This window comes from Balaenoptera borealis, assembly GCF_965194805.1.
Source record: "Balaenoptera borealis genome assembly, chromosome: 13".
In the NCBI taxonomy this organism is placed as follows: Eukaryota; Metazoa; Chordata; class Mammalia; order Artiodactyla; family Balaenopteridae; genus Balaenoptera; species Balaenoptera borealis.
This window is the reverse complement of record NC_138870.1, coordinates 63,250,627-63,264,886: the sequence shown is the minus strand read 5'-3', so window position 1 is coordinate 63,264,886 and position 14,260 is coordinate 63,250,627. Positions and strand designations below refer to the sequence as shown.

The following is a 14,260-nucleotide window of genomic DNA, read 5'->3' as shown; positions in this document are numbered from 1 at the left end:
AATGGATTTAGAGGTTAAAGGAATTGCTGCTTCTCCTACAAGTCAAACTCAGCCATTCTCTAAAAGAAAGAAGCCACTACATGTATGTATGCTATATAATTTTCCTCTTGTAGGATGATTCATTAAATAATGTTCTGACTCCTTTCTTCATATTTTTATGACCACTTATACTCCCAAATATTTAGGATTAACATTTCCTAGATTTGAATAGTTGAACCAGCAAAACTGAAGATAATCATTATTTGAAAATTGATCATTACTTGAATTATTTTTATTTTTTATTTTTTTTAATATAAATTTATTTATTTATTTGTTTTTGGCTGTGTTGGGTCTTCGTTGCTGCATGCGGGCTTTCTCTAGTTGTTGCGGTACACGGGCTTCTCATTGTGGTGGCTTCTCTTGTAGCAGAGCACGGGTTCTAGGTGTGTGGGCTTCAGTAGTTGTGGCACGTGGGCTCAGTAGTTGTGGCTTGGGGGCTCTAGAGCACAGGCTCAGTAGTTGTGGTGCAGGGGCTTAGTTGCTCCGCGGCATGTAGGATCTTCCCAGACCAGGGCTTGAACCCATGTCCCCTGCACTGGCAGGCAGATTCTTAACCACTGTGCCACCAGGAAAGTCCCAGTTTTATTTTTTTTAATTAAGCTTATCATTGTTTTCTTCTTATTATTTAAAAAATTATCTATGTATGTCTGCAGAAAATATAAAAAAATAAAAATGGTAGAAAGAAGAAGAAAATAATATATATTTTGTGTAAGCTAGGTAGGAAGAGAATCTGGGCTTCTACTATTAGGACTTTTATTCTTTTCAACCTTCGTAATATCACTGTTGTGTATATCATTGATTAGGTGCAAGTCTAAAGCTACTTTGTCCCTGTAACCACCACAGAATTGAGCAAATATAAAATTTAGTTTAGAAATACATAAAAATGATATATATTTCTTTGCTATTCTTACTGTTTCAAATATTGAATGCCTACTGTTCATCAGTGAACATGATATATGTTCAATAACTTATATCACTTAATTCTTACAACAAACCTTTGAGGTAGGCATTATTATTAACCTGCTTTTATTTTTTATCTATCTATCTATCTATCTATCTATCTATCTATCTATCTATCTATCTATCTGGGAGACTGAAGGATTTATTACTTGCAGTAAGTAAGGAGAACACCAGGGATCTTTTCCCAAAGCAGTATCTCCCTGAACTGCAAAATTGGGGAAATTTAAAACTAAGGGTACATGCATATTCATAAGGGGGCTAGAGCAGAGGAGAATTCAGCATATAATTGGGGGAAAGTTCAACAGAGTCCAAGCTTTAGTTGACTGAAGTCAGGAGGGTCAAATCATCATTCCATCCCCCACCTGAGTGGGGGCCTTAGTTCCAAATAAACCTAATTAGTTTAACATTCTTCTCTGAGATGTCTCAGGGTTCCTTCAAAGCATCCCAGAGTTAACTGGAGGCCGGCATCAGGATTTACTGAAGCTCAGGTTCTTTATGTCTTGTTGCAGAAAGAATTTAGGGAGAAACAAAGTGATAGGTAAGAAGTGGATTTATTTATAGAGGTACAAATTCCATAGACAGAATGTGGTCTGTCTCAAACGGCGAGAGAGACCCTGGGAGAGACACGCTCCACAGAGCGTGGGCCATCTCAGAAGGTGAGAGGCCTAACCTGCTTTTAGATATGGAAGAACTGAGACTCCTAGAGATTAAGTGACTTGCCAGGATTTTGAACGTTAGTTCTGACTTCAAGATCTGTGCTCTTTACTCTGTGTTCAGCCATCTCCCTTATATACATGAGTTAGTGCTTTGAGGTTTTTATGGTTCACAATATTACGAGTTAAATCTGAATTATTTGATAATTTGAATCAAAGCAGCCCTTCCTGGGGGAGGCTGTACATGTGGAGGGTCAGGGGGGATATGGGGAATCTCTGTACCTTCCACTCAATTTTGCTGTGAACCTCAAACTCTTCTAAAAAATAAAACTCATTAAAAAAAAATGAGTTGGATAAAAAAATTGTTGGATACAAAAATATCCAACTGTTAAAATAAAGGGCCAGATAGTAAATATTTTTGGCTTCATGGGCATGCAGTCTCTGTTGCAACCATTCAACTTTGCTGTTTTTGTGAGAACACATAGACAGTTCGTAAGTAAATGAGCATCGTTGTGTTCCAATAAAACCTTTTTGTATTTATAAAAACAGAGCTGGGTCTAGTTTGCTGACCGCTGGCCTAGGGATTTATAAACTATAATTTACCTTTATTCTGGATTGGCTAGCAATTTGGTTGGAATTAGATAGGAAAGGTAACTGCCATTCTGAAATATTTATCCCTATGATCTCATTATTAAATAGATCTATTTAACAGATTTGAATAAGTCTATTAAAACATTTTCTGAAGAATAATAATGATCATGATGATTATGAAAACTACAGCTATATTTTATTTAAATTTTCTTCCTAAAGTTAGATGATGTTATAATGTTTCCAAAATATAATTAAGAAAATATTTGATGGGTGATAGAAGTGTGCTGCTATTTTAGTCTATGTTTCATATATAATACATAATAATATATATTATATTAAAATTAATTAAATATAATCAATATTATATACATTTGTTTTTATTTTATTATTATATATTAAATATATATATCCATTTAAATGATCACCTTGTGATTTTACATTTCTACATTTTAACTATTTATTAGGATAGTACTTAAAACAATACCATTTTAAAATTGATACTGAGCTGAATTTGTTTTTTCTTACTCTTACTGTCAGAGTGATGAAGCCCAGTCTTGATTAAAATTTCTGTACTTGCTATCAGTATAACAAAAATGACCCGTTAGATGATATTTCAGAAGTAAGCTATAAATGCTTATGGGTAAATTATTTCCTGCTTTTATTAACTTGAGCTTTCCCTAAGATTCATACATAGTTCTTATTCCATGGTGGCTAAACTCACTGTAATTTTCAGGTCTTTGCACAATTTTTGGCAATAAAATCAAACATTTACAAACATATACCTGTATATATTTGTTACTTCCTTGCTTAAAATCCTGTACTGTCTTCCCATTACCTTTGGGATAAGGTCCAAGTTCTTTAACTTGTATTATAATTTAACAGCTCTGGCTCTGAAGCCTTGCCTCATCCTTCTCCTCTGGGTATAGACTTGGATACAACACTTTCAAAGGGTTGTCCTGGTTTTATACTACTTTTGGAGCTACTGTCCCTCTCTGGGACAATATATATTTGCTTAGTACTCTTTTCAGATTTCTCTTATCCACTGGCTGTGTTATCTTTCATCCCATGGAACTGTGGCAGGGAGCCAAATAACACCAGAAGATAGAATATTTCAATATTCTAGAAATGGCAACCAGAGATTCTCAGTATTAGTGATCTCCAATTCCAATGACTGTTCTGGAAGAAATGATTGGCAATGGAGTTTTTCTGGGGCAGGAATAAAAAACCTATCCAAAACTCCTAAGAAGAAAGAAAAGTCATTTTTTCTTCTATTTTAGAACCAGGAGGAAAGTGGTGGTGGTGGGGAGGTGGTGGTGGGATGAATTGGGAGATTGAGACTGACATATCTACACTAACATGTATAAAATAGATAACTAATAAGAAGCTGCTGCATAAAAAAAAAAAAAAAAAAAAAAAAAGAACCAGGACTGATCTCCAGCTGGGAAACAAGATACAGGCTTAACTGGTATTTGAGGCCAGTGCCCATTCTGAGCAGTTCTGTGTGCTTTGATTGCTCAGTGATGCTGTACCAGCTAAATGTTTTAAATATGACCTCTCTTTAGAAAATAGATTATAATGGTCTGTTTCTTAGGCATAAATGCTAAGGTAAATGGTAAACCTGTTAATGTTAATAAGGAAAATTAATAATAATTCTGATTTTTTTATGGCAATAGTATACTTTTTACTTCTAGGAGTAGGACATAATACTTGAAAATTTGCCAGCGTCAACAGACAAATACAAATGAAAATATCAGCAATACAAAACTGAAATGAAAGAGGGATACAAACAGTATAGTCAGAGAAATGCACAAAAGACAAAGTCAAATATCACACATCAACAGACTCCGAGAAACAAGATAGATGACAAGGTAATGTATAACGCTTTATAAAATAGTAATGAAATTTAAAGAAAACAGTTACACGTATTATAGAAACATCTTTTTGTCTGATATGTCTTGCTGTTAGTCATAATAAAGTACAGTAGCTAACATTTATTTCTGTGTGCCAGCGACTATTTTAAGTATTTTACTTACATTAACTAGTTTTTTCACAACAACCATAATGGGTTATTATCACCATTTTCAGGCATGAAAACTTTACTTATACGACCTACTGACCTATTCATCTTTTCTCTGTTAGTAGTTTTCCACTTGCCTTGGGTTGGAAATAAGACAGTATTATACATCTGTTTTTGATGTAGCTGTCTTGAACTCTGTTGGTCTCACAGATTAAATTTTAAAGTTGGAAAATGGTTTCAGACTTTAAAGCGACCCTGTTTTATTCTAAAACTGTCATCACTCCATGATTGTCTTCTAGCTCAGTTTGGGAGATGTTTTTAATATCGAATTGCTGAAACTGTTATACTTTAATTTAATCTTAATTAGGTATAAACTCACCGTTCATGAATATAAGAGCAAAGTAAACATAATAAATTTAATGGCTTTCCACAAGCATACCAGAAAGGTCAATCTTGAATTTTACAAAGGTTTGAAAACATAGTTTATGATACTACTGGCCATACTTTATGAGAGCACTTAGGTACAATTCTTCATTCAGTTAACTTTTAATAAGAATAATGTATTTTCAGGGAGGTTTGATGGTTGTATTTACTTAGCATTTTACTGTAGGGAAAAAAATGATAAATTGTAAGTAGATGCGGCATATCAGCTTTTTTTTTCTGATGCATGTAGGAACTATCTAGACCTGACTAAATCACATGGTGTTTAGCTGAAAGAGTAACAAAAGTTATGGGATTATTTGGTCCCTTTTATTTCAAAACAAATTTTCCAGATCCAAACAGATGCACATAAATATAATATTCTAGTATCTGTAGTAATAGACAGGATAATTTCATAACCATTTAGCATCTGGCTGTGTATTATTTGTAGGATCTACCATGTGACATTTAGATCACTGTAATAACGTTGGGAAAATAGAATGAAGGTTTCTATAAGTGCGTGCTTTATTTTCCATGGCAAAACGGTTCAAATAGTTTTAAAGTAAAACCTTGGTGTCCTTGAACACAAGTTCAAATGAGGACGCTTGTTTACTTTTGGTTTAAGAGAAGACAAATATTGTTTGTAAATCTTCCCATATGATTGTAAATATTTATATAGTATGAATAAAGGGTTTTATAAATAAAAGCCAATATTTGCATATTTCTTCTGGTGAAGATCCTGTTTTACTTCTTCGATTTTTTTTTTTAACCTGCATTTAACCTACATATTAAAAGTTTAATATGTTCTTGATAGTCTTGTGAAAAAGCCCTGGTTTCTATATATTCTATATACAATAATCTTGTACTTAAGGGGTTTGAGCAACTTATCTGATGTCTTTTTAAATGTATACCATTATGAGAACCAAAACTGCTGTATAAACGTGCTGTTAGTAAATCCTATTATTATTACATGAATTAACACTGGAATAGTAATCTCTGGAAATAGAAGAGGTCCCTGATATCCAAAACATAAGCCCCTCTTTAAAGCAGGGAGCCACATGTAAATTGATTCTCTTTGCTGATAAAGAAAAGCTAAAGTTAGATATATTTAGAATCCAAGATAATAACTAAAGATCATAGCTACTAACTAATCAGGCTGATATATCAGTCAACTGATAATGTCAAACAGTAAAATAAAAGTTCCACCCTGCTTGATTTTTTTTTTTTTTAATTAATTAATTTATTTATTTATGGCTGTGTTGGGTCTTCGTTTCTGTGCGAGGGCTTTCTCTAGTTGCGGCAAGTGGGGACCATTCTTCATCGCGGTGCGCGGGCCTCTCACTATCGCGGCCTCTCATGTTGTGGAGCACAGGCTCCAGACGCGCAGGCTCAGTAATTGTGGCTCACGGGCCCAGTTGCTCCGCGGCATATAGGATCTTCCCAGACCAGGGCTCGAACCCGTGTCCCCTGCATTGGCAGGCAGATTCTCAACCACTGCGCCACCAGGGAAGCCCACCCTGCTTGATTTTTAAAGGCAAATTTCCTGTGTTGAGTTTTCCTTCCATTTAGTATAAAAAGGTGGTGAATCTCTTATTGTCAAATTGTTTTGCCACCTGAAACGTAAACTTATATGTGTGTGTCTATATATATATATGTATTTTAAATAGTGAAACATCTTTAAATAAAACATGAAAATCATTAAACTTCAATTTTACAGAAAATAATATTAATTCCCAAATTAATATTAATTAATTGTACTTATTATTAATCATTCCAGATATACCTTTTTTCACCAACTATTTAAAAAGACAAAACACCTTTTGGATTTAGAAACGATCACCCTAATTCACCCATTCATTGTTTATTCTTTCAAAAATAGTTATCTAATGTTTAACTACATGCAAGGTACCTTTCCAGGCACTGGTGATAGGTCAGTGAGTAAAACAGACAAAAATTCTTGCCCTTACAGAGCATATAACCTAATTAAGGAGTAAGCAAGAAAAAAAAAAAAAAAGAACAAATGAAATGAATGAATGAACTGATCAGTTCATCTAATTATGAGAGATGATGATAAATGCTATGGGTAGAAGGGAACTGGAAAGGCTAGGACTTGAGGCTGGGGTAGCAGTTTGTACAGGATCATCAGAGAAGATCGTTTCCATAAGGTAGCATTTTAGCACACATATGAAAGGGGTAAGAGGTAAGCCAGCCAGGAGAAACTCTGTCATGAAGTGTCATGAAGTAGGAGTGGGCCTGGAGTGTTTCAGAAATATCAGGAGCAGTGTGATGAGGGGGAACGGCGAGGGAGAGGTGGGAGGAGATTGTTCAGTGAGTTAAAGGGAAGATGAGGCTGGGAGGCAGACCATGGAGGTCTTGTAGACTGCTTAAGGACTTTGCCTTCTATTTTGTTCTGTTGTGGATGGGTTTTATTGAGGAGGTCATCACAGTAATCCAGGCAAGAGGTGAGGACGCTTGCCTGGACCGAGGTGGTCGCAGCAGACTTGGATAAGAAGTGGTCACGAGGAGGAGTTGGATTCTAGATAGATTCTGAAAGGTAGGGCTGAGAATATTTGGTGATGGATTGGTTTTAGGCTTGAGAGAAAGGAAAGATGAAAAGCGACTCTAAGGCTTTTGAGCTGAGCAATCGGAAGGGTGGATTTGTCAATAACTGGAGTGGGGAAGACCACTGTGAAGTCTGATTTGGGGAGGTTAAATTTGAATACTAAGTGGGAATGCCACTGTTTCCTTTTTGTAAAAGATTAAAAACAAGTTGAAGCAAAATAAAATGTTTTTGAAAGTTTCCTCCAACCTACACATAATGCAGAGCTTGGCTTCTACTTAAACATATCTGTCAATTTAATCTTTTAAATTTACCTTATATAATGCTAAACATCTTTTTGGTGCCTGTTAAAATAAATCACTATTTAGGAAAAACAGATATTAGTGGGTAAATAAATAAAATTATAAGGTATCCTCGTAAATTTGTTCCCCAATAGTACATACTTAAGATTTATCATTCATTCATTGAATAAATAGCAAGTGCTCACTACATGTGGTCCTGTTCTGGCACCAGGGATCCTGCAATGAAAAAGACAGACAAGGTTCCTGCCCTCGTGGAACTTGTATCAGGAGAGGCAGGCAACAAGTCATAAACAAATGTATAATAAAGTTTCATGTAGCAATCAAAGGTCATGAAGACAGCAAAGATTATGAAGATGGAATGTAACCTTTCAAGGAAGATCTAAAGTAAGAACAAATCCTGGGGGAAAGACTCTTGAAATCTATTATGTTTTTGACAAGTTGCTATCGTATTGGGGCATTATTTTTTGTTAAGCTCATGTAAGCACATCCTATATTCAGAGAAAAATTTAGTGTTTATCTCTTTAGGATCCTTGTCAAAAGTTCAGAAATAGCAGACATAAAACCAATGAATCACCGAAGTAGTAATTAGTAAAAGTTTTGTGCACACACCAAAAAGACAGTTTGTGAACTGGGAGTACTCAAATCAGACATGGGATGAGACTCAGGAATCTATTGTTATAAAGCAGTTTATGTAGTGAGGCGGCAGTGACTTTATTCTTCACAGTGGTTGGTTATAATATGAAAATTTTCTTAAATGATAGGGGATTGGTTAGTGGGTATCAATTTGGGGGAACAGTTTACGTTTTGCTTATGATTTCCAGAGACACAAGCAAGAAATGACCCAGGTCAAGTTAGTCTCACTTGTCTTGCAAAATAAGCTAAATTAAGCTTTGCTTTTATGACTAAACTGGTATTGTCTGCTCAGGGAATTTTCAAGGCTGATCTCTGTTTGTGTTTGATTTTAACAATCTCAAAGGATACACCTCATCTACTGGTACTTTACTTGCGAACTTAATTTTATAAAGGAGTGACATGCCCATATTTATTAAGTTCACAAAGACTCAAATGGACAATTATAATAGTTGCTACTTTTTATGAAATGCTTACTATATGTCGGGTACTTTTATAAGTGTTGGACATGTATCATCTCATTTATCATTTTCGTGTGTGTGAAGTAGTTACTAATGTTAATTCCCATTTTATCTATGAGTAAACCGAGGCACAGAGGTGTCGTCTAGCTAGAAAGTGGGAGAGCTGGATTCAAACAGGCAGTCTGATTGTCAGAGCCTGTACTCTTAATTTGACATATCCAGTGATCATTTTATCCTTTATCTTGTTAAAAACAAATATTCTAAGTATGTGTGTGAGGGTTCACTTATTGCTTCACGTCTAGTGTGTACAAGGTGCAGAAGCCATCACAGATGATCTTACAACTCTGGATAGGAAAGCCCTCCTACAGCAAGGTTATGCAGACAACCCTTACATCACACAACAGAGTACAAGAAAATCTGATGCTGTAAGTTATTGGTATTTTTACTCATTCGATAAGATAATTTGCCCTCCAAGATTTTACAGACTTAAAATTGAATAGATAATTGCAATAGTTGAATTTGGACTGAGGCGAATATTCATTAATATGCAAATTCAGTCCTCACTCTTACCACAGATTGGCATTTGGTATGTTTACTGTGGAAAAATCATCTTGAATCTTTGGGAGTTCGTAAAAATTTAGTTTATACTGTTCAAAATGTTCATTGACCACTACTTATGACAATGGGCTAATCTGCATCACCCCTTCCCCCAGAGAGAAGTAGCTGGATGATTTATTTTTTATTTTTTGAAAGTTATACACTAATAAAACTGTAGAAACTCAGGCCAATTAAGAAAAATGGCAGGGATAAAGCAGTTTTTCTTTAGGAAAAGGGAAACAAAGCTCTAGACTCTCAATATCTCAACTTTAAATTATATGTTTTACAAAATCACTGAGATTGCTTAATGAGTATTACTTAGACCAGTTCTCGTACAAATAGATGGTTATAACATTTCTATAGTGTCCTGATGTAAGCAGACCAAGCTGCTTGGAGTTGAAGTCCGCTGGCTACCTAGACACCTCCAGGTGATTAAAATCTTAGGCACACCTGTAATGGATTGATGGAATATCAGTATGTGTTGGCTCAAGAGTTGAGAAAATTCTGCTTTAGATGGCCTAAATAATAATAAAACATGGATTTAACTAGTTACATTATCATTATCATTGAGGGGAAATTCAAAATAGATTTTATTTGGATAACAATCATCCAGAATCAATACATTTTGAACTGACAGCGATTTGTAATCAATCTCTGGGCCAGCTGGACTGATTTTCTGTGGCTGTCCCAAGTTAGTAATTTGTTCTTTTACTAAAATCACATATACATTATTTTCTATGCCTATTATTGTGTAGATATTTATACTTAATAGAATAAGGAGTATTGCCAGGATGAAAAAAAAATTTAAAAAGCTACTTTATAGGGCAAAGTTTTGTCCCAGATAGGGCTTATTTTGATATATTCCTGAAGTTATACTTGCATGGATGTTACTTAAGGCGCATTGGGTACTGTTCTTGGTATAATCCAAAGCCATTTGGGTGTCAGTGAATTTCTTTTCCTTATAATTACTTTCTTAGTGACATCATATCTAAATTCACCGTCAAGCACATTTTACTCTATTGTGGTAGCACTAATTTATCAGGTTTTTAAAGGAAAGTTTATGTGAGTAAACTTTGAATGCATCTGAAATTAGTACCAATTTACTTTTAAAATGTAGGTGGAAACACTTCAATTTAGTTTTTAACTAAATAAACAACAGAAGCAGTGACCCTGTGGTTTTTATGTCCATCTCTTCTAGTTTGTCATTTTTCAGTGTTATCAGATCCTTTGCATCTGTGTGACTTCTGCTTCTAATCTGCTTTCTGTTTACACAGACCTCTAAATCAGTGTGCCTGACGGTGGTTCTAACCTTTCCTCCAAAGTGTAAGCCACCATAAATGTCAACGCCCAAGGTGGGCTTTCAGCGTGGACTCTGTATTCATTAACGTCACCTCTTTTGCTTGCTTCTGGGTTTTACATCCATTGTCTGGCCAATATGGAAATCTCCTATGATTTCTAACAAAATTTAAGTGTATTATTTTTTAGGAAATAAATGTATTTTTAGGTTAAAAAATTGGAATTTAAATTTATTAATGATGAATATAGTAATCTATATTTAAGAAAGAAACTGGAAGTGTTTAACTTATATTTTAGGACTCTTGTGTTAACTATAGGATTGTTCTGCCTTATGGACAGTGACATTTTCTTTATTTTCTCTTCTCAGGAAACTGTGGCTGCAGAGAAGAAGAAACAGACTGTTGCAGAGCAAGTGACGACAGACCACTTATCCAGGTAAGGGTTAGTAACTCGTAATAGAAATCCATTCAGAAGGTATTCATTAAATTTCTTTTTTTGTACATGACACCCATAACTTTGGGTGTCAATCAACAAGTGGTCAACTCAGAAGTTTCCACACTTTCTGTGTTCACTGCACTTGTTGTGTTTTAGTTAATTTTTTCACCAGACTCCTTGGCCAATAGAAATACCCAACAGTTCTATTTATTAACTATTTTTGTCTAAACAACTTAGTAAATATTTACTTTCTAACAACTTAATGGTCATCTGAAAAATAATACACATAAATTGAAAGAAAAAATATTTTAATTTCATTCTTAAATAAGCACAATTACCTACTAATGGGATGTCTGCACTTCTTGGCACCACACAATCTCTCAAACCTTAGAATTGTGTAGGATTTTGCCACCCTCACTTTCTAGTCCACATGGCACTTGCTTTTTATCACAGCAACTCTAGAAAAGCCGGCTTTGCAAAGCTGTGATATCATTCATTGGAGGAGTGTAGCATGATATCTTGTTGAAACTGTGAATTATCTTGAACTAGTAGTTTTTGTGGTATCCAACAAATATGAAGTATCACTATGTCCCTCAAAAGTTAAAAATATCTAGAGGTGTCCCTGTGAGTTCCCTGTGACATCCCAGTGTGACTTAGTGCACAGTTTGGGAACTGTGAGACCATCAAGAATTTTAAAACCTAATGTAAAGTTTCACAACCCTTAGAAAACTATATAAAGTTTCAATACCTGCTGTGCTAAATTGCATGAATATGTAAGTATTGTAGGATTCAGAAGAGGCTGGAATAGTCTATGAAGTCTTCAAGGAAGAAGTAAGACTTAAGTTTAGCTTTGAAAAAAATAATCGTTTCGTTGGGTGGCAGAGAGAAAGAATGATGGTCTACATGCATGTGTCTTAGTTAATTCTTTGAAACAATTTATTTTACTTACAGTCTTCGGTGTATCTCCTTCCATTATCTCATGAACTGACTTTATGTTTTCACCCCCAAAATGCCACCACAGCGTCTCTTCATAAGATAACTAGCGACATACATATTGCTGGACTAATGGTGATTTCTTGGTTCTCATTTACTTGACCCATCAGCGACATCTGTCTGGGTTGAAAACTTTCTTCCCTTCAAAGCACTTTTCTTTTTCTCCCTTGACTTCCGGCATAGCACACTTGGCTCGTTTTTCCTCCTACCTTCCACTCCTCAGCCTCCTCTCCTGGTTCCTCTTCATCTCTCCAGTCTTTATACATGGCAATACACAAGGGCTCAATTCTTAGACTTCTACATTTACTTCCTAAGTGATCTCACCCAGTATCATGTCTTCAGGAATCATCTACCTGCTGATGCTTCCCTAATCCAAGATCCCAAAGTAACATTTTTCCAAACTGGGTTCCTGAAAGTGGTTTCCCTTCCCTTCCCTCATGATGAAATCCTCTTTAGTTTTCCTCCATGGCAACCCCATTCTTTAAGTTATTTAGGCCTAAAATCTTGGTGATGCATTTAATCCCTCTCTTTCACTCAAATCCTATGCAGTTTGTCAGCAAACACTCTCAGGTCTACCATCAGAATAAACTTACCCCCTCTGCGGCCACCATCCCTGTTCACACTGTCATCTTCTTTTTTTTTTTAATTTAATTTTATTTATTTTTTTATACAGCAGGTCCTTATTAGTCATCCATTTTAAACACATCAGTGTATACATGTCAATCCCAATCGCCCAATTCATCACACCCCCCCACCACCGCCACTTTCCCCCCTTGGTGTCCATACGTTTGTTCTCTACATCTATGTCTCTATTTCTGCCCTGCAAACCAGTTCATCTGTACCATTTTTCTAGGTTCCACATGTATGCGTTAATATATGATATTTATTTTTCTTTTTTTTTAGCATCTTTATTGGAGTATAATTGCTTTACAATGGTGTGTTAGTTTCTGCTGTATAAAAAAGTGAATCAGCTATACATATACATATATCCCCATATCCCCTCCCTCTTGTGTCTCCCTCCCTCCCTCCCTATCTGGCCCCTCTAGGTGGTCACAAAGCACAGAGCTGATCTCCCTGTGCTATGAGGCTGCTTCCTACTAGCTATCTAGTTTACATTTGGTAGTGTATATATGTCAATGCCATCTTCTCACTTCGTCCCAGCTTCCCCTTCCCCTCCCCATGTCCTCAAGTCCATTCTCTACGTCTGCGTCTTTATTCCTGTCCTGCCCCTAGGTTCTTCAGAACCATTTTTTTTAAACACATATATATGTATTAGCATACAGTATCTGTTTTTCTCTTTCTGACTTACTTCACTCTGTATGACAGTCTCTAGATCCATCCACATCTCTACAAATGACCCAATTTCGTTCCTTTTTATGGCTGAGTAATATTCCATTGTATATATATGTACCATCTTCTTTATCCATTCGTCTATCGATGGGCATTCAGGTTGCTTCCATGACCTGGCTATTGTAAATAGTGCTGCAATGAATATTGGGGTGCATGTGTCTTTTTGAATTATGGTTTTCTCTGGGTATATGCCCAGTAGTGGGATTGCTGGGTCATATGGTAATTCTATTTTTGGTTTTTTAAGGAACCTCCATACTGTTCTCCATAGTGGCTATATCAATTTACATTCCCACCAACAGTGCAAGAGGGTTCCCTTTTCGCCACACCCTCTCCAGCACTTGTTATTTGTAGATTTTCTGATGATGCCCATTCTAACTGGTGTGAGGTGATACTTCATTGTAGTTTTGATTTGCATTTCTCTAATAATTAGTGATGTTAAGCAGCTTTTCACGTGCTTCTTGGCCATCTGTATGTCTTCTTTGGAGAGATGTCTATTTAGGTCTTCTGCCCATTTTTGGATTGGGTTGTTTTTTTTTTAATATTGAGCTGCATGAGTTGTTTATATATTTTGGAGATTAATCCTTTGCCAGTTGCTTCGTTTGCAAATATTTTCTCCCATTCTGAGGGTTGTGTTTTTGTCTTGTTTGTAGTTTACTTTGCTTTGCAAAAGCTTTTAAGTTTTATTAGGTCCCATTTGTTTATTTTGTTTTTATTTCCATTACTGTAGGAGTTGGATCAAAAAAGATCTTGCTGCGATTTATGTCAGAGGGTGTTCTTCCTATGTTTTCCTCTAAGAGTTTTATAGTGTCTGGTCTTACATTTAGGTCTCTAATCCATTTTGAGTTAATTTTTGTGTATGGTGTTAGGGAGTGTTCTAATTTCATTCTTTTACGTGTAGCTATCCAGTTTTCCCAGCACCACTTATCGAAGAGATTGTCTTTTCTCCATTGGCACAC

General features: G+C 35.6%; 1 protein-coding gene across 1 annotated transcript in view; it reads left to right on the top strand.

Moving 5' to 3' along the window:
* CAPS2 (calcyphosine 2) overlaps positions 1 to 14,260 on the top strand; it is a 45,100-nt gene that overhangs the window by 12,078 nt on the left and 18,762 nt on the right. The window contains 5 exon segments of the mRNA XM_082349151.1: positions 2 to 109; positions 3,941 to 3,985; positions 3,989 to 4,111; positions 8,936 to 9,058; positions 10,894 to 10,961. Coding sequence (XP_082205277.1) covers positions 2 to 109; positions 3,941 to 3,985; positions 3,989 to 4,111; positions 8,936 to 9,058; positions 10,894 to 10,961 — 467 coding nt within the window.